The 26,595-nt window shown below is 44.1% G+C and overlaps 1 protein-coding gene across 1 annotated transcript; it reads right to left on the bottom strand.

The window, feature by feature from the left end:
• Positions 1-398: 398 nt before the first annotated feature.
• Positions 399-26,595, bottom strand: LOC311433593 (uncharacterized protein). The gene is made up of 14 exons (XM_084512879.1): positions 25,975-26,595; positions 22,833-22,952; positions 21,803-21,922; positions 20,538-20,657; positions 13,497-13,619; positions 12,296-12,378; positions 11,032-11,157; positions 10,108-10,153; positions 8,971-9,104; positions 6,191-6,319; positions 3,596-3,710; positions 2,967-3,101; positions 1,608-1,733; positions 399-803 (listed from the first exon to the last, which is right to left on the bottom strand). Exons 1-14 carry the CDS (start codon positions 26,198-26,200, stop codon positions 682-684), a joined length of 1,725 nt encoding a protein of 574 aa, XP_084369005.1. The 5' UTR covers positions 26,201-26,595; the 3' UTR covers positions 399-681.

The following is a 26,595-nucleotide window of genomic DNA, read 5'->3' as shown; positions in this document are numbered from 1 at the left end:
TGCAATGCTCATCACATTTACCTGCCTCAGTGGGCCTTAGCTCTTGTGCTGGACAGCGGTGCTGGCGGTGTATGCAAGAATCAGCCATAGTGCTTCCCTATTCTTGCTTCTTACAAATTGTTTGCATTTTTTCTGAGAGTTGTCCCTCCACGGTTACCTTCTGCAGTAACCTGCAGGCAGTTTTCTACTTCTATAGAATGTGTTAATGCAGTTAATGTTGCTGGGTTGTGCTCTGAAACAAGACATGGAACGGAAATAAAATGGAGACGAATGCAAAGTAGCCTGCATACTTGAAATGTGCCTCTTCGGTAGAATCAGCCTTTTGCCTGAATAAAACCTCATGAATACAGCTCTTTCTGATTTTTGGAAGGAAAAACAAACAAAAAAAACAGCGAAGATTATCCGAGCATAACATGTGTTTTCTGAGCAGTTGGAAGGAGCATAGCCGTGGTCGTGAAGCACACTTAAGCAGGCAGATGAAGCATCTGAGGGATTGTCTTTTGACCTGGTCCCGTTCTTGTTATTGGAACATCCCTTTCATAAAGGTGCTGTGCACTTGCTGCTTGTACAGTGAAGCTGCAAGTAGCAGGAAAAGTTTAACTACAGGAGCCAATGGAAGGAGTTGTCCTCACAAAAAGTTCTTGGATCTGGTAAGTTTTCATAAGCTATCCAGCTCAAATACTAACTCTCTGTGTGGCAAAGAGCTGCCCTAAGGAGCTCCTGTGTTTCTTCTGTTTGTTGGCGGACTTGCTCAAGGAGTTTGGCCATTTGGCTTTTCCTGAATGCTAACGAGAATTCTGGATCTGAAGAAGAAAAAGAAGCGTTAGGCAAGCTGCAGTAATTGTCCTCTCCAAGTGTTTTCCCCTGCATTTTAATGCAGATGCTTAGAATGTTTCTATTTTTGGTCGGATAAGGTTGTTGTTTCTTATTACAGTGTAAAAATATATAGAAGATAGAACAACATCTTTCTACCACACAAAGCGGATACTAGTTCAATTTTCATTCTTACAACTGTTCGAGAATGTTGCTGCTCACTTCTCCTGATCCAGATGGCTAAAGCAGAGTTGGCAAATTCAGCCTTATGCACTGTTTCTGTATAGCAGATACAAAGATGTATCAGGGTCTTGGCACTGGCTCTACATTTGTGAAGATTCACACTATATATTATTATAAATGATCACCATATTGTCTGTCTCATCGTTAGTCAACTTAAATATATATTATATATATTAAAAGGAACAGAACTTGAAGTATAATAAACTAAAATTTCAAAACTGAAAAGCTTTTAGGCTGAGTCTAGTGCCACGCATCCTCATATTGGGCAAAAATTTGAGTTCTGTTTCTTTCAGATCTGAAAGCCTTTAGTTCAAAATAAATAAATAAATAAATGAGATCTGCCTTTACTATCAGATATTCTCAGTTATCTTAGAACAGGTAAGGTAGCAGCTACCCTCAGGTTTCTTCAGGTGAGCAGGGCCGGCCCCAGCGGCAGCTGCCCAGCAGTGTCACCGCAGGGCAGTGCAGGTGACACGCGGTGACGGGGCCGGGCCCGTGTGCCTCCGACGGGAGCAGGCAGCGTTTGGCAGCGCCCAGCAGCAAGGACGTACCTGCTTGCAACCTGCTGAGCGTGGAAATGCCCAGCTGCTGGAAGCGAATCTCTCGGTGCGTAAGAAAATTCTCGAGGTAGGCTTGAATCTCTCTGATGTGACACTTCAGCAAATGCATCATTTTTTCTGCGTAAATGGGAGAACAACCGGAGGTCAGCAGGAGCCTTTAAAACACTTCTAAAGCTGTTTGTTGCAATGACATTTAAGGTCGGCAATGACCCATCTGCCCTCAGCCACTACCAGGGTCATGGCAGGGAATGGCGAAGGGCTTCCAACCCTTAATGGTAGCACTGGTGCTTCAGGTAAAGGATGTGCAGGATTTCTGCTGAACGGGCTGCCACGCTGGGGAGCCCATCCTTGTGTGAGACACGTGCTGACGTGCAGACGGATCAGCCTTTCATGCTTCACCCATTTTGAAGCAATGATGCTGTTGGACTCGATCACTTCTTGAGGGTCCACTCTGTTGCAAACAGTCGATGGTAGGATTGGAACAGGTTTGTATTTTCCCTTACTAGAGTCCCTCCTCCAGTCTTTGGTTTCTCTCACATCTAAGGATTAACATCTAGCCATGTTTTTTTAGAGAACATGACAAGAATAATCTGGACACCTTTTTCTTGCAAGTCTGATGTCCTCAGCTGCATAGGGCAAGTATCTTGGGCATAAAACTATTTGTCTTCTGCGGGTTAAAATTATGCTCTCTTCATTATCTCTCACTGAAATGTAAAATACATAGACTATGTTCTCAAAACCCACTTCATGGTTCCTGCTAGTCTATTTGAGTTACAACAGCATTGTTTGCTTCAGGAAGATGCTTTCCTCCTCCTGATCAGGAAGGAGAAGTGAGCTAAAATTTTGGAACACAAAAACCCTTGCAATTGTCTCTACCAGCCTCTGTTCCTATATGTGGGGAATGCCCTCACGTTGTATATACTGGCAGAGGTCACACAAAGGTGCAGCAATGCCTCGTCTGAAACATTCTCATTTCCTTGGTGAGGAGTATTTTACATCATCCCAACTTTCTGCTTAAACCTGTTTTTAAGGACCTCAGAACTGGCTTACGGGCTAGCCCTGCAGAATGGTGGTGCATGAAGAGGGCAGCAAACACCTGACTCAGATCTTTATCTATGGTCCCTTTTCATCTCTTGGCTTTCCTGTGCACTCAAGCACTACTACGTCTATTTCTAGGGTGAGTGGAGGCTCTTTTGAGCTAACAAATTAGCTGAGACCAGATGGAAGATGACAGAGGAATGCTAAAGGTTGCTCAGTACTTGACAGCTCGCTCCTTTGGAAAAAGGCTCATTTCTCTTCAAGGAGCCATAAATATCTTTGAAAGCACAGTCAGTGCTGTGTGACAGTTACCGTGGTCTATCATGTGCTGGATGATGGAGGCAGCCTGGAAGGATGGCTCGGTATGCTCCACTTGGCCAGCCAGTCTCACCAAGCACTTCGTCAGGGGTTCATCCATCCGCTGGACCATGCGTAACGTGGCTCCTTCTAGGAGACAGAAAGACAGGAGAGCAGTCTGTAAGCAGAAACTCTGGTGCCCTAGAAAAGAAGGTAAGAAATCTGCCAGAACCCATAGCCTAAATCAGAAATCCTTTACAGAGTTGGAAAAGCAAAATAAGTGCTGAACCTCTGCAGGAAGTATTTCTAGGTTGCAAAGCCTAGGGCCGTGTGTTGAAGTCATGCTCTCAGTCACGTAGGTCACTGGATTTGCTTCAGAGAAAGGCTGTGAGGTTTCTGCCTTGCTGGGTTTGTGTTCTGAAAGACTGCACCATTTTGTGCACAAGGTTCACAGCTGCTGGGCACCTCTGGCAGAGTTAAATAAGGCATGTCACTGGCTGCATGGCAGTCACAGCAGATGCCAGATTATGGCAAAACTTCCAGTGAATTTAAAGGAGAGACCCGGGCTTTGACTCCCGTTACGATCACTAAAGGATGCGAACGCTTCTCAGAAGAAGCCATTCGTGGTGAGGTTGCTTCCCTACCTTCCTTCATCAGCTCAGCAAGGCAAGACGTCACGTAGTGGAGAGAGTCTTCTCGGATGTCAATAGAAAGCATGGCCTGGAGGAGACCTTCAACACACGGGCTCTCGATGATTCTCTGCAACAAGAAGGAGATCGGTGTTCAGCACTTCCATCGTGTTTTGGTGGTGCCCAAGGGCTTCAGAAGTACTGCGTGTCTCTGAGCAATACTGAGGGCTAGGACAACGTGATGGAAACCTCTCTTCTCCCAGATCTAATGCAGCCAGCTGACAAACACTTTGAATTGTTCAGAAATCACCTGATTTTGGGTGTTTCCTAGGGCCTGCTGTCTGTGGGATGTTCTCATGATCACAGATCATTCCTGGAGCTCAAAGATTTCACTGGTTTACTACCACCCTATGGGGCTGTATGTTAGAATTAGGCTGTTGTTTGCTAAAGTCCTGGTGCAGAGGTGAATAACATGAGTACTGCAGGGCTGAGCATGGGGAAACATGGAAGTTCACCAGATTCTCTGCATCTGAGGCTTTGAAAACTTTCTAGTGTTGAAATGCTCTGATCTGCAGGAATAGGAGGTGACCTCTGATGAAGGTGAGTCCTGTTTCTGTGGAGGGTTATTACAAATTAAACATTTCTGCGTACAGCTCATTTTTTAGGTTGAATCTGCTATGCCAAAAGTGGTTTGGGCCAGCACATCTCTGCATCGGGATCTATGTTTTAGAGACCGAGTTGACAATGGATAGGAGACTTAGCCTGTGCCAACCTGGATTAAAAGCCCCTGAGACCAAGGAATGAATCCTGAGGGAGTCACCCATAGGTGACTTATTAGGGAAGTTGAATCTCCAGCTCATAGGGAAATCCTAATAATGGGAGCTGCTCACACCTCCGTGAGGGAGCTCAGATGACTGCCAACAAAAGAGATCTTTTTTGTATGCTCATTTTATGTTGCGATTTTTTAACTTGCCGCTTAGTGATTGAAGTTGGATTCAAGACTCCTGCCTTTCAAACTGTCGCAGTCTGTGTCTTGCTGCCATAAAAACAACAATTTTTTCCCTCTTGTCACAAGGACTCTTATGTGGTTTAGAACTGACCCTGGAAACCTGGCACTCCTACTCTTGTCTGTGGGTGTGTTTGTGCAGTGAGTGATAAATATGTTACAAGGCACAATATAAAGCTTTTATGAAAATGAACCAGCTCCCTGCTGATGACAGGATGAAGTCACAAAATTTAACTGACAAATATGGCTTTTTTTTCTAAAGCAAACCTTGAAAGCATGGTCCATTTTTACTTCTCATGTGGGCCTTGAGTTTGAGGAAATGCATTTCCCTGCAAAAATTGATTTCACGACTATATAAAATTAATATAATTCCTATCTTTGCTAGTATAAGTGAAAAACTTTATTGGAAATTCACATCCCCTTTTCAAACTTGCTGAAGGGTTTGTCCCATTCCTCATCATTAGTCAGGTTCATGGACCCATAGCAGAGTTTTCCTTTTGAGTGGTTTAAATCTATTCCAGGTGGATTGAGTGCTCTCTTACATCATGGGAGAGAAGGACAAAGGAATGCAAGAATAATCTTTGTCTGCAGGAGAGACAACTTTATTTTGCACTGTGGTTTGGTATTTCAGCCTAAATTGATCTTGATAAAGCTAAACAGAGCACAAGAGCTGCAAAAATGGGAATTAACGATGTAAAAAAGGGAAGGACAAAGATGTTTCTAAGCCTGAAATCAGGCAAGTCACAGAAGCAGAAAAGTTCTTGTTTCAGACACTGGATGTGTCAGGAAAGCAGTGTCTGGAACTAGCAGTAATTGGATAACGAATGAAGGAAAAAAATGTAATTAAGTCCCCAAAAGTGTGTAGTAGGAAGTGAAGCAAAGGGCACGGATTTTGGTGCATTCCCTTCCCCCTCAAATTGATTGTTTCTAGTGGCACTGTTTGATTGAGGTGATAGAAATGTGGTACTTTCTAAAAGTGGCTAAGAGAACTGAGTATCCTTTAGAGGTGAGGAGAAGAGAATCCATATCTGTGATATGGATATCTGTGAAATCCATATCTGTGGATATGGATTTCATTAGAAAAGTTGGTGATAGAGGTCTGTAGCATCTTGGCACAAGTATCTGGCCAAACAGAGCTAATATACATCAGTAGCTGGGAATATATTTAACAAACTGGAAGTGAAATTAGATCAGTTTTGAACCCCATAAATAGATACCTGAAGGCATCTGAAGAGTGAGAGCTAGGAAATCAGGATTCAGGTTCTAACCAACCATGGATTTTCCTGAATAAATTAGTTTGGGGTATCTTTGCTAGAAATATGTTTTTTAAGTATGATGTGGGCATTCAAATTAGGTAAACACATCACTTATAGGAAAAATTAGACATTTCTTGTTTTCTTTAGCATGTTTGCCTTGTATTGGAAAAGTAAAAGCTTTCCCCATGGCACATCAGGTCCTTTTATTCATACAATTTTGTGCAGAGTACACTTGGCATATGGTTTATAAGTAATAATAATAAAACCTTTCAGCGGGTAATGCTGGTTTTATATAAATGGAACCACAGCATACCAGGGGGTAGATCAGTGAAAAAAACGGGTACCCACCTCTCTGTTTTTGGAAAGGCTCAGGTTTTTGATGATGCAAGCAGCATGGCCGGCAATCACAGGGTCTGTTTTATGTGCTGACAGGAGCGTCCCCAGGCTCTGCAGCAGCTCGGCACACACCAGGGCGTCCTGGGAAGAGCAAGCAGGATTCCCATTACACCCTGTACAGACAGCACCAACACACAGCAATGCAACTTTGCAGCAAACTGTGAGAAGGGTATTGCTTAGTTCCTTGAATCCAGCAGCAAAGCAGCTGCACCCAGTGCCTTTCCTCCCAAAACACGGTCTACTAACTGGCACTTGCTATAGAGAGCTGCAGCCTCTAAGGTCCAGTTTTTACTCTATAAATGTCTAGAATTTATTCTTTGTTTGCAGCACCTTGTTTGCATCAAACACTCCCCAGGGGCTGCTGTGCCATGTGAGCGGTAGCTATTGTAGCTAGGGGAAGGATGTGTGATCCTGAGTGGGAGGAGAAGTGGTTGGGACAGGAGTGGAAGGCGAAGGGAGTACTTGGAGAAGCAGCAGCAGCAGCACTGTGTCCTTCAGTACCCCAGGAATTTACCTTCCCAACAGTAACAGACCTCACATTTAGGATGCTTTGTGATCAGGCATCAGTTTAGTAACATGCTCTGGCCAGCATCCTCTGAGGCAACATGTAAGTTTCTCTGCTTTGTGGTGGATATTTTAGAGGGACTTACACTGAGTCGCTTTCTCCCTGAATGTACTCTTCCTCCGATCACCATATTGATACTAAATGGATCAGACCTCACAGTTTGGGTCACTGCCCGGGCAGTTCCCTCAGTAACTTTCTCTAGTTCTACTTTTCCTTCTCTTTAACAGTAGAAACCACATCATATTAGATTATCCAATTCAATTACCATTAATGACTGTTTTCTGTGCTTTTGGACTGTGTGTCCTCTTTTCCATGTAATCCCATTGACTACGGTACCATTATTTGATTTGCTGTAGCCTGAGAGGAGGAAATTGTCTACAGGCTCTAAATGAACTTTCCAATATATAATGACTTCCCTGCCAAGCTTCTTCAGGTTATGTAGCCCTACATCAGCAAGTGACAGTACTCTAAATTCTGCTGAACCTCTTCCTAGGCTGTTGTGCAGCTGGGATCCAGATTTTGTCTCCTGGCTCAGGCCTGCACAGTGTGAGGAACCATGAGAGAATCTGAGTGGAAGTGGTTTGAGTGGTTCAAATGAGTATTGACCCAGCTTCTCCCCAGATTCAAAGTAAAAGAGCAAGGAAAAGTGTTCCAGCAGCACCTATGCTCAGAATTGCAGTTCTCTACTCAACCCCCCTGGGCAGGCAGTGCTTGCCAGGATAAACATCATCCGTCCCCTGATTGCCAGGTAGCACGATGGGAGCGAAGCAAAGATCTTTGCACCTGGAGTGGGAAGTCTGCAGCATCACCTGGAGCTGGCAGATCCTTGTCATTCTGATTTCCAGGACAGGAATGTGATTTAAAAGGCCATTTCCCACAGAGACTGACTCTTTCCTTACTGTTTTAGTGCTGGACTCTCCTTTGGCTGAGTAAAATTTCCCTGCAGGAGGGAAGTTGTCCAGCACTTGCCGGGAATCGCTGTCAGCAGCCAGGCCAGGGGACCAAAAGGAAGGGGAGGGGAACTCATGCAAAGCACTCTCAGAGTTTTGATTCGTGGTAATGAAAGGGCAGATGAATTCTGCTGTATTGTATCTTGTGTGGCATTCGCAATAATTCAAGCATCACTTGACTTGGTTGTAAAGGTTAGCTTTGTGAGGCGTTTTGTTTTCCAACAGCTGTTCCCATGGAGAAATTCCTCTTTCAGGCACTCAGAATTCAGTCTGGGTGAGTGAAAGAAACCTTGAAAAGCCTTGAAAAATCAGGCCAGAGCAGGCACAGAGGTGGGGAGGCAGGCTGTGAGGAAGGAGAGGTCAGCCTCTTCTCAGAGCGTGCGGGCTCGCTCGCACAAAGCAGCCACGCTCGCTCCTCGGGGCCAGCCCTGTTTGCTCACTAAAACAAACCTGGAGATGTAGTAATGTTTTTGCAGTGCAAATAGCCCCCAGCTAACTCTGCCTAGGTCAGTGGCAAGCTTGCTGAGAGCAGATTGCGTGTGGCTGCAGGAGGCAGTTCACACGCCAGGAGGGTGTTTGGTGCTGGCACGGCCTGCACAAAGCCTTTGGGAAGCTCTGTGCTGCCTCGGAGGTGTTCAGCTTTCCCAATTTGTCCATTGTGTCCCCCAGTTAGAGGAGGCCGGATTTGGCTTGTACTGTGCTGTGCACATGCAACAAGGTGTAAGGCACTCCAATACCCTGGGGACATTTCAAATCTCAGCCACAAAAGGCACCGAGGCCAGCTGTGGTTACCCAGGTTGTCACTGCTGCTTAAAGCAACCTGACAGGAAAGGTTCTTGCTTCTTTTTTCTCTTTCTTTTTTTTTTTTTTTTTTCTTTATCTGACCAAACTCTATCACTCCTAAGAGGTTACTGTTAGCTTAAGATACCTACCAAAAACCTTTCACGTCTATGTTCCTAAGGATGCCTTTAAACACTGTAATAAAAAAGTATATTTAAAAATAATAATTTGTTGATCGCTGCTTACTGGCTTCGCTGTTTTACGTGGAGGTTGAAAGTACAGCAGAAGTGTCTGCTTTGTTTGTTTGCTGTAGTTTATCTCTAGTCAGACTTTGTGTGTTTGCCTGGTATTGCATTGCTAATGGTGGTGTTTGCCCTGAGTGTGGGCAAAGGAACCATCCTGCATCTGAGGACGTGAGGAAGGATGAGCTCCCCTACCTGGTTGTGCGGGTGCTGGGACAGGATCCAGAGCAGGGCGACGGATGCGCGCCGCACAGCCTCGCTGCCAGAGGCCAGGAGAGAGCACAGCTTGGGCAGGACGTCCTGGGAGACCATCTCAGCCTGGGTGTCCGCTGGTTTGGGAAGATGATGGTGAAACGTGATGAGGTTAGAGGGGATGTCCCGATCTCTGTGGGATGGGACAACGCTGGGTACTTGGCTGTAAGAATTAAACCTCATTTGTGGGCTCCTTTTTGCCAAAAGATCAATGCAGGTTTGAAAGCAGCTTCGGACACCCTTCTTTTTGTGTCTGAACCTTGGTGAGAAGAAATGAGGGGCATTTTCTGAGTGCTTCATTGGTTTAAGGCCTGGTGGGAAGGCAGCAGTTCCTGCTGCAGACAAAAAGGCCTCCCCGAGCACCGCCTGTCTCGGTCATGGCCCTCTCACGCCTGCCCTGCTACCTCAGCGAGCGCTCCCTGGCACCGGAGGCACGGCCAGAGCAGCCAGCAGATGGAGTCCCAAAGGCCACAGAGCCCACGCCAGGGAGCGAAGCAGCGGTGCCTTCACACCCAGCTCCGCAGTCACTGTGACAGCTGGAAAATGAGGAGCCTCTGCAATTGCTAGGTGAACACCTCTGCTCCGGACCCTAAGGCTCTGGCACTGAGAGTGCGGCTTCTCTGCTTTCATCTCCAGAGTACGCTGCAGGAATGGATCCCGGGCATTTCATAGGAGAGGATATTTTAAGAGGATGACAAATGCTCGGGAGAAAACTTTGTTTAATGACAGGCAGATTCGTGCCTTGGGAGAAGGCAGGCCCCTGCTCAAGCAGCAATTTCAGGAGACATTCTGTCCTGATCAGGTTTAATGACTGGGGAACACGGAAGGGAGAGAAGGGCTCTGTGCATGCAAGACCTGTGCTGGCTCTCTCACGCTGGGTACTCCCCCTCATGCCTGAGAGCTCTGAGGCAGGTTTAGTAGGGCATGCTGCACCTCCCTCTCCTTGTAACATCGAACTAAAGAGTATAAATAAGTGTCTCTGCTTTTAATGTGAAAGGTTCCCAACCCCTACTGCTTGCTTAGAAAGGCAGAGAGAGAAAGGAAAAAGTGTGTTTTGTTTATCTCTAAGATATTACTTACCACTGGTAGCCAAATTTCTTAGACAAACACATGCCTGGCTTGACACCTGCTTGTGCCAAACAGAAAAAGAAAAAGAAAAAAAAAAAAAAAAAAGAGAGAGAGAGAAAGAGTAGTGGATTCAGTAGTGCATGGTCTTGACTATTGTACTCAAAATAAATGTGACAACACTAGCAAGCTACCACATTATCTTCAGAGCACAAGTTTTTGTACACATTTTTTTGGTCAAAGTTTTGACAAATTTGTTTTAACTTTCTCTAGCATTAGTCATTAGTCATCCTGTTGATGAGGAAGAGAGCCAGTGAGGTTCAGTTGTTGGTTTAGTTTAGAAATGTCAAATCAATTACAAGAAAATATATGGACTGAATTTGTTTTCCTCATTTGCTTTGCCTTTTTTTTTTTTTTTTTTCCAACTAGGAGGGACTACACAGAATTTAAAGTTCTCCCCTTTAAATCCTGAATTGGATCTTAGTGAAGTTTTTTCAGTGTATGGCTCCCAGCAAAGCAAGATTTTCTAGATGTTAGGCTTTGAAGCTATGCAGTCAAAGCTAAGTATATTGAAAGAGAGAGAGAGAGAGAAGTAGTGGCATAATAGGTGCTCCAGATACTTGCAGTCACAGACACAATGATCACAGATAGCGAGAGCCTGAACAGACCATTTCACACAGAGTTTCTAGTTTAAAGAAAACAGGTCATCTTAGCCTAAAGGAAGCGTCCAGGACTTTAATGATTTCCTTTTTCCTTCTCCATGGTAGCCCTCATAGAACCAATATCTGTTTAAACGTATGTATCTTTCTTCATGGGAAAGGCCACAGAGGCTTTGGTGCAGTATATAAGCGGAATTGTACAATGCTGAAACTGGTAGTCGAGTTTTATAGCTCTGCTCTGATGCTAAACCTTCACACAAAGAGAAAGCTACAGCTTTACCTTGTCCACAGGGGAGGATAGGAGAGAGGTGAGCACACGCAGCAGGAATCTTTCACCGGTTCTCAGCATGGCTTCGTGGTGCTGAGCATTCACTGCTATGTTGCTCAGGGCAGCACAGCTGTAATACTGCAGACAGCCAAGAAAAAAACAGGGAGAGAAGCAGTCACCGTGATGACACTGAAGAGCATAAAAATAAATCAGAAAAACGCTCAGATTGAGAACTGATGAAAATAAAGTGCTTTTTCATTTTCAGGTATTTTGTTGGGTAGGCATGATAATGGTCTGAGTGGGCTCCCTCCAGGACGAGCAACAGCAGTCGTGCTGTGGCAGCGCACGTTGCACAAACCCGTGAGGTCCCTGGGTGTTTGGGAATGTGCTGCACTGCTCACACCTCAGTTAGCTCACCTACATCTGCTGTATTATATGTATACTTTGTTTTACTGAGGCTGGATGTAGTCACTGCCCTAGCATGCCAAAAGATCGTTTTCAAAGGATTTAAACATTAACGCTAGGCAGGATTATATATATTCAAGCATGTATTACTGGGGAGGTATAATTAGAAGAAACAGGTTGAACTGCAGAGAAGGAAAATTTAAGATGAATATGAGGGAAAGCACTTTCGGAGGCTCCAGTACTTCAGACTTTTACTAGAGAACTGAACAGAGATAATATAAACAGTGGAGGGAACAATCCTGTGCTTCTCTGGATGAATGAAATAGCGGATTTTAAGCTTTACAGCTCTGATTTATAGTTCTTCATTAGCAAACTTTTAAACCAAGAACCAGTTCTCTGTTAAGTATGCAGAATCACAAAGAGGTGTCTGGGGTAGGCATAAAGTAAGAAGATTTCCCACACATGTATAATAATGAGGGAAAAAAAACACTTTGCAAGTTATGCTTTTTAAAACACTTAGTAAAATTGCTTAGAGCGGAAGATCAAAGGATGCCAAAAAAGCAGCAGAACAGGCCTATCAGCAACTGGTCTGATGATCCAAAAGACACAGAAAGATAACTGCAGAGCAATTCTGTGCATGCTTTAGTGTGCGCTGGTGTCATAAGCTTTCTCCTGTGGAGCTAACAAATCAGGTGTTTTGTATAGATGGTGTCTGACCAAGCTGCGTGTCACCAGGATGCTCTCACATGCCGCTCCACTTCTCTAGAGAAACCTCCCCTCTCTCCACCTTCTCATTTCCCAGTTCTGTGTTTTGTGCTCTCCCTACAGTCACGCTGCTCCTATTTGAAACTCTGACCTGCCTGAGCCATACCTGCACTTCTGAGTCAGGAGACTCCAGCAGAAAGATGAGAACGGGCAGGGCTCCTTCCTTGCATAGGACCTGTTGGATCCTCTCTGCCATTAAAAAAACAACAAGGTGCTGTTAGTGTGTCCTTTCCCTTCCCTCCCTCTTGTCTAGAGGCATCATTCAACAGGTATATGCACAACTGACAGACTCTAGAGAGTGGTGACACTCATCCAACCGTCAGAGCACAGCGCTGGGAGTTTGTACAAGACAGCAGTATGCAGTAATTTCAGCAAAATGACTAGCAGGCTGACTGATCGTGCCCTTGCTGTTTTTCTGCTTGTCCTGTTCAGAGAATCACAGAATTATTAAGGCTGGACAAGACCTCCAAGATCCAACCATCAACCTGAATTGTTGGAGAATCTGGAAAAAAACCTCAGATACAAAGTTCACTGTGATTTTCATGTAAAACAAACAAACAAAACTTAAACAAAATTCTGAATAATAGCGGGAGTGTAATAGGCAACTCTAACAGTTCTTGCCAACCACTCTCCCTACCATATAGAGATAAGAGGCATTACTCAAGACTGTGCTATCCAGTTGTGTGGCACAATGATGCCATGTAGATAGGAAGGACTTAATGTTAACATTAATTTTAATGATTAGGTCTAATGTTTCAGAGCTAATGTATGGTAGTACACATACTGTTGCAGAGGACTAAATGCTGCTTTTGCTGAAGCTGTAAGCAGAAATCCCAGAAGCTTTTAGTGAGAAGAACAGAAGGTCCATAATATCTGTATTTTGAATCATCCAACATCAGGTTAGGGACATAAGTCAAACAATCCTAGAATTTGACATTGGATAAGCTTCTGAGATCGCTTAAAAGTACTAACAGATTTCTGCTAGCTTTATAGACCAAACTATTTCTTTAATAAATGATTTTTCTCTCTCTTTAATGATTTAATTCCTTGTACTTTAACTCCTTGAGGTTGAAAATCAAGACTTCCTGTTTTGAGACTACACAAAAAAGGGCTTGCTTTAGCTAAGGATAGGCCAAATTGAAATCATCAGCCTATGTGGTATCATCAGTGAATACCACAGTCAAAGGAAATCACTCATTGCTCAGCTAAGCTTTTGTTCTTGCCTTAATTCTTTTGAATTATGTATTTTTCTATTGGTGAGATGTTTTCTTTCAGCAATTCTAGCTAAACCGTTAGTCAGAAGGTACCTGATTGTGTGAGGTTGAGAATTGCACCAACTGCATTTTGTTGGACTCTAGGATCATAGGAATTGGCAAGAGACAGTAGGGGGGTAACTCCTCGGGCAGCACCAATAGCATCTCGGTTGGATTCTGGGGAAGAAAATCAGAATAAGGAAGAAATGAGACATTCCCAGCAGTATCACTTTACTGAGAATGAAGAGCAGGACATCTGGCAGGACTAGATTTCTTTACAGTTCACTTCTCTGATTCTTTTGTATAGATCAAAACCTCCCTGCGTACTCCAGGGAACCTCTTAAAACTTTCAAGAAGTCAAAGCAAAAGACACTAACTTGTGATTTCTGTATTTGTCCTAGATTACAGCTGGTTTACTGCTTTTGTTTTGTGAGTGGGACGATTAAGATAAAAGCAATGCAACTCCATTTAAATGGCTTAGCAACGTGTCATGCTTGCCTTGTATCCCTGCTATGTTTGACCAAGCTATTCACAAGGTGCTAACCAAAAGCTATGCAATTAACTACGGATAATACTGAAGTAATTTAGCAGGGTGTGTTCAGGACCTTCTCTCTTTCTATGCGTCTGTACCACCCCAGGGAAAGCTACAAACAATGCACAGGTTTCTTAAAGACAGAATTTGCCTTAATTACTGGAATTTGAAAAGATTCTGCTTCACTGAAGTTGTGATACTTCCTTGCACGGCAGCGTATTAGGTGGTACAGTTGTATTCACCATCCTGGAGTACAAGAAGATTTTTAAAAAAGATCTGCAGAGTTCCTTGGGACCATTGGATTAAAAAAAAAAACAAAAAAAAAACAGCAATACTTAAATACTACTACAAAATACTATATCAAATACTATATAACGTGTTTATATACTGTCTAAATACATATACTGCATATGATAAAGTTATACTATGCTAGGCAATACTATTTAATTTATTAAAAAATCTGCTTTTACTTCTGCTCCTCTTGTTTTGGACTTACTGTAAGTAGCCTCAGATGAGTCTTATGGAAAAGAGAGTCCTTCCCTTGTGCTCTTCTCTACACCTCTGCCAGGAGGCCAACAAAACATTTGCAACAAATAACCTGCTGCCACACTGAGATGGCTATGGTCCTCTTTCACTGGTTGTATCTTATCTCATTTACTTATAAGCATACTAATGGCATGGTTTTGAAATAATGTGGTCTTCTTTGAAGTTGATGACTTTAAAATGTGAATTAGACCAGTGAAGATTTCTCTCAGTATCACAGTATTCTGCAGATTTCTTCACAAACAGAAAAAGTCCATAGTATATATCGTTCATTGTTTATTTGAGCAAAACTAAAGTCCTTTGGAGTTTTATTTGAGTATTGATTTATTTATGTACATTTCTAGACAGTTTAAACAATGGCCAGTCTCTGAAGGCTTGCTAGAAAAAAAATGAAGCACAAGAAAGCAAGGAATGTGAAGGTATTTGGATCAGATCAACTCTTCATGTGCCAACTAACTTACTTAGAGAGCTAAGAGAAAAAACCATTACTTGTATATCTGGGGTTGTTCTATACTGGGGAACTAACACACAGATGATCCAGGATATATATTCAAGTATAGTTCAGCTGAGATTAGTTTAGTGTTCCAGAATAGTGTTCTCTTTTTAGTGTTCTTGCCTTCACATGTATATTTTATACTTAAGGAAATGCTTTCATGCTGGAAAAAAAAAAAATATTTTCAATTTCGAGTGAAATAATTGTTCTGGGAAAAGACATGTATTTAAAAATAGCCGGGTCACGTGGAAAGCAATTACACTGGTGAAATTTTCAGGTCAATTTTGTAGACGATCATTTCTCCAATATAACAATCAAGGGGCTGGAGCACCTCTCCTGTGAAGACAGGCTGAGGGAGTTGGGGTTGTTCAGCCTAGAGAAGAGAAGGCTCCAGGGAGGCCTTACAGCGGCCTTCCAGTGCCTAAAAGGGGCCTGCAGGAAAGCTGGGGAGGGACTCTTCATCAGGGAGTGGGGTGGCAGGACAAGGAGTAATGGCTGTAAACTAAAACAGGGCAGATTTAGATCGATGTTAGGAATAAATTCTTTGCTCTGAGGGTGGTGAGGCACTGGCACAGGTTGCCCAGAGAAGCCAGTTCTGCTTCTTAAAGAAAGAAAAATCTTCAAGGTATATAGTGACAGGGAAACACATGTCCCTATCCTACTCTAAAGTAGGACAATCAATAACATCTACTCAAGCTGGGCTTGAATAACTCACCTGGAAACCTGTGTCTACAAATTCTTTCTTTCCACTTTCTGCTCTTTGCGTGCTTGAAAGTTTTTCTGACAGTACAGCTTTGAATGTGCACTGCATCCTTTTTGCTTAGCTTAGTGCAGATGTTCAGGCCTCCCTGCACCCTTGCTGTGAACAAAGAGTTCTGCTCTTCTCTGAGAAGAGTTCTTATCCCAGAACTGATTACTTTCACTCACAGGTTGAAAAGCTGCAGATAATTGCAAATGTACATATGTCCTGTTCCTGTGCGGACAAATGCTGGTGTTGGAACAAACTGGCCTTGAAATCCTTTTAATCTGAATGGGCTTGTTTGCTGTTTTTGTTTTCAGCTCTTTCTGGCAGCTGGTCAATATCGGACATTGCAGTTCACATGTATAACTTGCAGTCACATTTCTAAACAGCTGCACTCTGCACAGTTTTGGATGCTTATTGCAGCAGAGTTAACACACGTTGCCATTCTTGGATATATGGATTTAGTCACTTCAAAGCTATCTAAAGGATCTTCCTGATTTTGTTCTGCTTCCATATTTATCTTTTAAAAATCATTCTGAAGCATGAATGGCACACTTGAAGGCCATGACCAAACAGAATTCTCAAGTGGACCCTATAAGATACCAGAGTCTGTGAGTTAGAATTAAAATAAACTTTAGTGAATTGCTTCTTGCTTTAGTCTCACTGCGATGGTAGCAAAACATATTCTGAAAAAGAAATAAATGTATCCAGTCCATCTAAAGCCTAGTTAAGCTCAGACAGAGATCTTCAAACCTGCTCTAAATCCCAGGCAGCAACCCAGCCTATGTGTTTGCAGCACTGCCTACCTCTTTGTTCAGCAGATGACTTCCTATACAATTTGAAAGCTTCTTGAGTGTTTAACGTGAACCACTTGTACTCAGAAGTACACTAGCTTTTTAAAGAGCATGCAGTGGTGTTAGGTGACCATCCTTAACAGAGAATGAAGGCAAATTGCATCTGAGGGTTCCCAACATCTTGGGAAAGACAGAAACATCTAGGAGGGCCAGAGAACCTTCAGGACTAAAGAATATATTTAGGTTCCTAAAGGAGTCCCTTCCTCTGTGTGTCGCTTAAAATAGGCAAAGGAATCTGCTTTTGTAGATCTTCAGGAGCAAAACTTCACTGACTATACATAAAGAAAGAACTCCTAGTGCAAGGCATCTAAAATTTTAGTGATGAGATGCCTAATTAAAACATTTAAATGAAGTAATTTGCCTTCCATACAAAGTAATATAGAATGCAGTGTACTTAACCTGACTGTAATAATATGCAATGATTAAAAATAAATTTCAAAGGGAAAACTATTTTAAAACCTGCAGATAATTGAGAGATGGGATAAAATGCAAATCAGCACTTTGATGTAGTTGGATCCTGCTTATCCCCCTTTGTAACATAAGTACCTAAGTGAGAAAGTTACACATCCACCCTGCCTCTCTCAGCCTTCTGGTAGACCAGTGTGGTAACTTTTCTTTTGGTAACTGGGGCTGAGCTTTGTTGCAGACCCTTAACAAACTGATGTCTGCAGGACATAGCAGCAGAGGAGGAGAAAGACTAAGTGATTAAATCAGTTGCAGGATGACAACAACACCATGATGCAATGATATAATGAGCAACCGCAATCATCAGATGTATCACACAATGTATTTTCCTGGTTGCCAGAGTAAAAAAATCGGTGAGACAGAATCACAGAATCACAGAATTTTCTAGGTTGGAAGAGACCTCAAGGTCATCGAGTCCAACCTCCAACCTAACGCTAACAGCCCTCCACTAAACCATATCCCTAAGCTCTACATCTAAGCGTCTTTTGAAGACTTCCAGGGATGGTGACTCCACCACTTCCCTGGGCAGCCTGTTCCAATGCCTCACAACCCTTTCAGTGAAGAAGTTCTTCCTAACATCTAACCTAAAACTCCCCTGGCTCAACTTAAGCCCATTCCCCCTCGTCCTGTCACCAGGCACGTGGGAGAACAGGCCAACCCCCACCTCGCTACAGCCTCCCTTGAGGTACCTAAAAAGAGCGATAAGGTCACCCCTGAGCCTCCTCTTCTCCAGGCTGAACAAGCCCAGCTCCCTCAGCCGCTCCTCGTAGGACTTGTTCTCCAGGCCCCTCACCAGCTTCGTCGCCCTTCTCTGCACCCGCTCAAGCACCTCGATGTCCTTCTTGTAGCGAGGGGCCCAAAACTGAACACAGTACTCGAGGTGCGGCCTCACCAGAGCTGAGTACAGGGGGACGATCACCTCCCTAGCCCTGCTGGTCACGCTGTCCCTGATACAAGCCAGGATGCCGTTGGCCTTCTTGGCCACCTGAGCACACTGCTGGCTCATATTCAGCCGACTATCCACCATCACTCCCAGGTCCTTCTCTGCCTGGCAGCTTTCCAACCATTCCTCTCCCAGCCTGTAGCTCTGCTTGGGGTTATTGCGCCCCAGGTGCAGGACCCGGCACTTGGCCTTGTTAAACTTCATGCAGTTGACCTCAGCCCATCGGTGCAGCCTATCCAGATCCTCCTGCAGAGCTTTCCTACCCTCAAGCAGATCGACACACGCACCTAACTTGGTGTCATCTGCGAACTTACTGAGGGTGCACTCGATGCCCTCGTCCAGATCATCGATGAAGATATTAAAGAGGACCGGCCCCAGTACCGAGCCCTGGGGGACGCCACTAGTGACTGGCCTCCAACTGGACTTGGCTCCATTCACCACGACTCTTTGGGCCCGGCTATCCAGCCAGTTTCTAACCCAACGAAGCGTGCGCCAGTCCAAGCCAAGAGCAGCCAGTTTCTTGAGGAGAATGCTGTGGGAGACGGTGTCAAAAGCCTTGCTGAAGTCAAGGTAGACCACATCCACAGCCTTTCCCTCATCCACCCAGCGCGTCACTCTGTCATAGAAGGAGATCAGGTTCGTCAGGCATGACCTGCCTTTCATAAAGCCATGCTGACTGGGCCTGATCGCCTGCTTCCCCTGCAAGTGCTGCATGATGACTCTCAGGAGGATCTGCTCCATGAGCTTTCCTGGCACTGAGGTCAAACTGACAGGCCTGTAGTTTCCCGGGTCTGCCCTCTGGCCCTTCTTGTACACGGGCGTCACGTTTGCTAGCCGCCAGTCGATTGGGACCTCCCCCGATAGCCAGGACTGTTGATAAATGATGGACAGTGGCTTGGCCAGCTCCTCTGCCAGTTCCCTCAGTACCCTTGGGTGGATCCCATCCGGCCCCATCGACTTGTGCACATCTAAGTGCCGTAGCAGGTCACCAACCAGTTCTTCATGGATAATGAGGGCCACATCCTGCTCCCCATCCCCTTCCACCAGCTCAGGGTACTGAGTATCTAGAGAACAACCGGTATTGCCGCTAAAGACTGAGGCAAAGAAGGCATTGAGCACCTCCGCCTTTTCCTCATCTCTTGTAACTAAGTTTCCCCCCGCATCCAGTAAAGGATGGAGATTCTCCTTAGTCCTCCTTTTTGTGTTGATGTATTTATAGAAACGTTTTTTGTTATCTTTAACGGCAGTAGCCAGATTGAGCTCCAGATGAGCTTTGGCCTTCCTAATTTTGTCCCTGCACAGCCTCGCTACTTCTTTAAAGTCCTCCTTAGTGGCCTGCCCACTTTTCCAAAGCTTATAAACCCTCTTTTTCCTCCTAAGATCAAGCCACAATTCTCCGTTGAGCCAGGCCGGTCTTCTTCCCCGCCAGCTCGTCTTTGGGCACGTGGGGACAGACCGTTCCTGTGCCATTAAGACTTCCCTCTTGAAGAGCGCCCAGCCTTCCTGGACCCCTCTGCCCTTCAGAACCACCTCCCAAGGGACTCCACCAACTAGTGTCCTGAGCAGCTCAAAGTCAGCCCTCCGAAAGTCCAATACAGCGGTTTTACTGGTCCCCTTCCTGGCCTCGCCAAGAATAGTGAACTCCACCATTGCGTGGACACTCTGCCCAAGACAGCTCCCGACGATCACGTCCTCCACCAGTCCTTCTCTGTTTGTGAAGAGAAGGTCTAGCGGGGCACCACCCCTGGTAGGTTCACTAACCAGCTGCGTCAGGAAGCTATCTTCCACACTCTCCAGAAACCTCCTAGACTGCTTTCTCAGGGCTGTGTTGTGCTTCCAGGATATGTCAGGGAAGTTGAAGTCCCCCACGAGTACAAGAGCTGATGATTTTGCAACCTCTGTCAGCTGCCTGTAGAATTCCTCATCCGTCTCCTCATCCTGGTTCGGCGGTCTATAGCAGACCCCGACCAGGACACTAGCCTTGTTGTCCCTGCCGATCCTAACCCAAAGGGACTCGACCTTGTCATTCCCAACCTCGAGTTCTACAACCTCGAAAGACTCTCTAATATAGAGAGCCACACCACCACCCCTTCTATGCTGAGACCCCAACTGGAATACTGCACATTTCTGGTTACCTGCATTTCAGAAGAGATGAATTCAAAATGCAACTTCTGCAGCATTTATGTACGTCTTCTGACTGTAACAACGCTTGAGGTATGTGGTATCCCAAAACAGCAGATGGAATCACTATGTTCCATTTCTGGAACATATACTTTATGCCCAGAAGGGCTATGAAGATAAATGGAGAGCCTCATCTACATGAGGAGTTTTAAATGAGCCTGGCTGAGAAAAAGATCTTAACCAGAATCCCAACATGTTGAATTCCTGATATAAGAACACTAAAATTTGCTGCTGCCTCTTTTGACTCAAAGCAATTGCAAATAAGTTGTGTCACCTTGAAATATGTCACAAGAGTTGAACGAATTCACTGCAGAGGAGAAAGGGAAAGAACAGAATACTCACCTGAAACAGCCAAAGTCATGGTGCAGGCACAGGAATTACACTGGACAGTGGGATCATCTGACTCAAGCAGGTCCAGAATTGGCTCAAGTAAACCCATTTGCACAACCAGTTCTTTGTCAACTATTCATAAATTCAGGAACAAATGGACAAACCAGAAAGTAAACAGTTAATGCCTTTGTGAAAAGAATATATCTTCTTCCTTTGATTGTTTTGGGGTATATCTTATGATTGCGCAAAATGGACCTAGCATAGAAACAGCCTGAAAGGCACTTGCAATCCCTTAGCTTGGGTTGCTTATTTATCTTTAGACTCGTTAAACAGTGTAAGAGATGTTCAGATGCTCCCAAACATTTCTGCTAGAAAGTCTGTTTTCAACCATAAGGTTCATGAAACTACAACTGCTGTTTTCCAACAGGTTCACAATTTACTCAGATGCTCCCCTTTTTAGTCCTGAAATCTACCTTAATTATTTTTTTTTTAACTTGTAAATAGTGACTTGAAATTATTTGCAGCAAGATCCTTGAAAAAAGAAAATGAAAGAAAAAAATGGCTTCAATGAAGACTAATCCTATCTTCTGTTGGTAGGGGATAGAGTGATGGATACCTGTTGTAGCCCAGGTGCCAGGGAGTGCAGTAGTAGGTGAAATAATAAGTTCTCCACTGAGCATGTGTGGGGTGTTAATGCCTTGTCAATCAAACTGTAGTGGGAAGTGTGTCATCTGCAGTTCCCAGGCCTTATATCAATTATGTGGGCCCTACTAGCTAAAGCAAATTCTACTAAATTCTACTAAACATCTAAACGTCTTTTTTTTTTTTTTTCTTTTTTTTTTTTTCCAATCCGTAAGCATTTTAAGACTGAGGGTCAGTTAATAAATAACAGGGAAATGAGCACCACCTCATAGACTGAGTTTGTTTTTGAGCGCCGTACCTATTGTTTCAAAAGTTAAGTGGTGGGCTCTCAATCCAAGAATGAGAGTAGCATAGCTATTCCCACATCAGCCTGAGAAAAAATTATCAGCCTTTGCACACAGATCCAAGATTTCTTGCCACACGATATAGCATCAGGGGCCAAATATATCCTGATGACACCAGAATCTATGTGGCTTGCAAACAAAAACAGACTCACACCTGTCCTATCTAGAACACAAAAACAGGATTTTGGATTTGTGTAGACCTAGCTATAGAGATGTGCCCTACCTCTGCACTAAGTCTTGCTGAACAGAAGCTTTTACACCAGAACAGGAAATATTTTGTTAATTACTCACTATTTCCTTCCAGCAGAAAGTTGACAAGGGACAAGGAAGACATCTGTTGCACCTCCAGGTCAGCAGACCGTAGTAAGGCATAGAAGGGTTCCAGATGCTCTGCTGGCAGGGGAATATTCACTGCAGGAATGAGAGGAAACACTCAGAAGTCTCATCATTAACCAGGGTTTCTCACATTTTTCTCTTGTCTTGGGCCCCAGGTGCTACCATACATGTAAATGGGCTGAGTGGTGTTCCCCACCATTTAAACTACCTTGCTACTGGCAAAACAGGCCAAAGTTCTTGAACAGGTTTTGGATAATCAAGTACTTCAAAAACATTATGGGAAGAGAACCAACATGCCTTGCTACCAAACAGGACATTCCACCTCACAGCAGCTCCTCATGTTGTGGCGGTCTGCACTTTTTAGCCAGAAGAAATACATGGAATAAAGCTCAAGGTAAAATAAAAATAAATAAATAAATAGCATTCTTCTTGATGCTGCTATTTCTGCCTTTATGTACAACCCAAACTCTTGCTGTAATCTTATTTGGCGTATCAAGGGTGACTTGTTTAAAAATTACCTCAGGAACCCAGCACTCCCATTTAGTAGTGGGTACAAAGCATAATGTTTCCTTCTTGTCTCCACTACAATCTGGCCTCCAGGGCTTTGTCCTCTTCCAAAAATTATATAATATTAAATATTAAAAGATCACTACATGTACGTCCATTTCCTGCCACCAGACTTTTAACTACATCGCTCTCAGGAGATTCAGAATACTCTAACTACTTGGGATTCTGCTGATTTTTTTTTCAGAAGTATTACAATTAGGTAAATGACAGTCTTTTATAATGTTGAGCTATCTTCTCATAGTAAAACCTAGAATGACTCTGCCCACATGGCAATGACACCTTTTCCATTTTCCTTGGCAAGCAATATAGCATGAAAGGAAAAAAACTTGATTAATGAATCTAAGGAAGTTTCACAGTTCGAAAAGATAATTTTATTTATAATTATGTGAAAAATTTCTAACGCACTGAGATAACTTACTGTGCTGGCTCATGTGCAAGTAATAGAGAGCAGCAGACTGCTGTAAGCCCGGGTTTTCTGAGAAAGCTAAGGTCCTCAAGGCTTCCAGAGGGTCCTTTCCAAGTGGTGACGTTTCAAAACCTAAAGGTATACAGATATAGCGCAGATTCAGTTACATTTGAAAAAGGATAGTTCACACAGAGAAATTAAAGTTTACAGCCAAAAAACACGTAAAGATATTTGTACTGCAACAACCCCATATAGACCATCTGTCCTTATTCATGTTTCCAGGAGCAGCTGCAATAAAGGAACCTGGAATAACCCGTCCTTGGCAATGACTCTTATGATGTTCTTGAAACTAGTGATTGGAAGCAAGATAAATTATAACCTTTAGACACTTTTATGCAATCTAGTGTAAATGAAGGTGTTCTTGTTCTCCATAAAACTTTATCTCTTCCTGAATCACAGATCTTTGTTAAAATATATCTACCAAAAATTGTGCTCTTAGTTATAAGCTATAGAAGAGGTACGTATTTTTAATTTATTACTTTTTATTTTTGCTGTGGTTCTATTGCAGTATAATAAAGGATATCAGGGACCAGCAACACAGATTGCAAATGGACTTGCCTCAGGCTCAAATTCCTAGCATGAATCTACCTCTTCTTGAGAATGATAGTAGGAATAAACCAGATGTTCAGTAATAACCACCACGAGTCCAGCAATAGCAGTCACACATGACTTCTGTAAGTCACTGTATGATGTGCTTGTAATGCATGAAATGGAACATGGAATGGAAAAAAAAAAAAAAAAAAAGGCCATTGAACCAATGCTCAACAGTATAAACTGCTGAAAAGGTAATGTAGGATAATTCACTGGTGGAGCACACAAGCACAAGATGTATTTTTAAACAAGAGATTAAAGCAGTATTTTAGGTAGAAATATCTCTGTGAACAACAAGATCTAGCTACTTTACTTCCCATGGGATAACAGATGTGGGGGATGTGAGGAGTGTGAGCTTTCACATGCCTCAATGCAAAACTCAGACAATATCTCGAGCCATTAAAAGCTTCCATGTCAAGAGTAACAAACTCCTACCTTCGGGGTTAGGTAAGTGTTTCACAGAAGACCTGCTTCATATAAAGCTCAGTTTTGTTTAATAATTAACAATAAACACAAAGGGAAGGCCAGTGTGTGTAAGGTTTTAGTAAAAAAAAAAAAACAGTAATCGCTTCCTGTGGTCTAATTCCATTCCTCACACACTGACTACCTGAATCTCCCACATAGCTGTGCATTTTTACCTACTTCTAATATCAAGCATTTGGTGTCCTAGCTAACAGCTGAGTATGACCAACCACAAAGTCTTTCCTTGCATTCCACCTGTCCAAGTGTTGGCTCTCTGATTATTATATTTTTTTCCAAAACTGAGGATGGGCTTGCCTCATCTGGGAATAAAATACACAGGCAAGTGCTAAAGAGGGATGTGTCTTGGTTCTCGTTCTCAGATTTCTGTGCTTCTATCTATCTTGGCAGCAGGATTTGGTCACTCAGAGAATTAACCCTGGTATCTGCTCTCACAGACATTGGGACCTTGCTGAAAGCATGCACGGCCACCTCTGCACTGCTGCCACAGAAGCTCAGGGCTCCCTGCTGCTGTACCCCAGCTCCTCAGGAGCCAAGATGGACCAGCCCCTTGTAGACCCATCTCAGAGAGAAAGGGATTTCTCAGGAAAACACACACTTACTCTTTTCAGGAAGCACCTGTGTGGGTGCTACAAAGGACCATATTGCTCTCACTGTTTTTTCCAGACCACCCTTTCCTTGCACCTGATCTGTCAATGCACTCTTACATGGTCAGGAGCATGCTAGTCTTTGGAATACAATGTTTGGCCCTGGAAAAACTGTACACAAAGCTGAAAGGTCTAGTCCTATTCTGGATAGGGACTTCTGGATTTAGCCAGTGCTTGATAGGCAACAGTTAGTGAAACACATCAACAGCACGGGGACCAGCACTCACAGAGTAGGGACACAGGCTGAGGCTGACCCAGGCATGTTCCAAACAATCAGCACCACAACGGTCATGCCACAGGTTGTCCCATGACAGATCGTTCCAAACAGCATTAACTGTGTCACACCAGGGGTAAATGTCTCTCTTGGTCCACCTCACAAGATGGTTTTACATCAAAAAGGCCAGTAAAGAAACAGTAGTTTGTGGTGTCCTGCACCCTTCATGCAAATGAGAGTAATTTTGTCTATTAGCTTTAGCCCGGTGTTGTTAAGCTTAACACAATACGTGTGACTGGCTGTGAGACAAAGCGCAAACAAACAGGCAGCTGCACCCCCTTCAAGTGTGAGACAAGAAATGATTTTAGGCTGGACAACCAACAAAATGAATTCATCCAGGAAGACATTCTGTGACTGTAGGAATGAAATAATAATAAAAAAGCTTTCCTATTAATACATTGTATCTCAGGACAGGATAGAGAGGATACCCAAGGAAGATAAGGAGGGGCATTAGAGTTAACATGTAAAGCAGAGGAGGTTTTTTAGGAGTTACGGGACCTACTGTGATTCAAGCAGAATCCCATGATAGTGTTCAAGCCTTGTGTCTGAACATTTCCACAAAAGCCCTTACTGCAGACCAGTTTCTTGCAGTCTGAGAAGCCCTGGGAGCCCCATGGCACTTGTCCCAGGGTGACTTTGACCTTCCCCATGTACAATGCAGGCACCCTCAGCACAACCCCAGCTGTGCTGCAGGCAGTGCAGGGATGGATGTGCACAATGCATCCAGAACCACGCCGCAGTTTGCCTCGAACAGCTTGGGGCTCCTGCAGTGCTGTGCAGACTCTTCCCAGCTTCGTGGCTTTAGTGACAGACTCAGAAAGTTAACTTAGTTACCAGAAGGACTTGCTTACAAGAAACATATTTGCATGTATTATGTTTTAGCAGTGGTGGCACCGCAGAAAGAGGCTGACCATTTCTACCCAGACCGACTGCTGTGCTGCTCCAGCTCCAGGTGTCCCATGCACACAGCGCTCTGTAGCTCTGTCCTTTCCTACACCACCAAGCTGCTCTATGCCATGCCAGAGGAGCCCCACCTGTTTTCAACCCCCCAAAAGCATCTCCTTGCCCTTTCACAACCCCTTCAAACAACACGTGCGCCTACCTCTTTCGATGTGCTGCAGAAACTCCTGTGCTGTCACCCGCTCGTGGGGCTGCAGGACGGGCTTGTACAGCTGTCTGGCTTTCGAGCTGCCCTGCTTCAAGCAGGAGCATTTGATTATCAGGGTTAAGCATTCCTTAATGCTGTGCAGCAGGTCCGAGGACATCCTCTGAACAAAGGCCACGAAGTCGCGCAGCAGCTGCATGCACCGTCCACACAGCTGACCCATTCTTGATCCAAAGCAAGATGAGAAGGAAAGGGATGGGATAACAAGTTTCTTCCCAGCTCGGCCACGGCACTAACTTGCTGCCTGGTGTTACAGATGTCAACCCTACACGGCGTGCAGCTGCTGTAAAGGAGACGAGCTTCTGCACGAAATATTATTGCAAAGGCCGGACCTGAACAAACACCCTCCCTTTGCTTGAAGAAAAGTAAAATAATGACCTAAACTCATTCTGCGGAGAACAAGCAGAGTTTAACTCCTGGAGTATCCACCAGAGCTTTCGTGAGGCTGGAAAGGCTGCGGGGTAATGACAAAACCACCTTCAGACTCCACAGGGCAGCCTTGCACATGAAAGGAGGCACCACCTTGTCTGCATGTGTACAAGCAGGGCTGCCAATGGG

Source organism: Aythya ferina (assembly GCF_964211825.1).
Source record: "Aythya ferina genome assembly, chromosome: 3".
Classification (NCBI taxonomy): Eukaryota; Metazoa; Chordata; class Aves; order Anseriformes; family Anatidae; genus Aythya; species Aythya ferina.
Note: the sequence above shows the minus strand (reverse complement) of the source record. Positions and strands in the feature narration are given on the sequence as shown.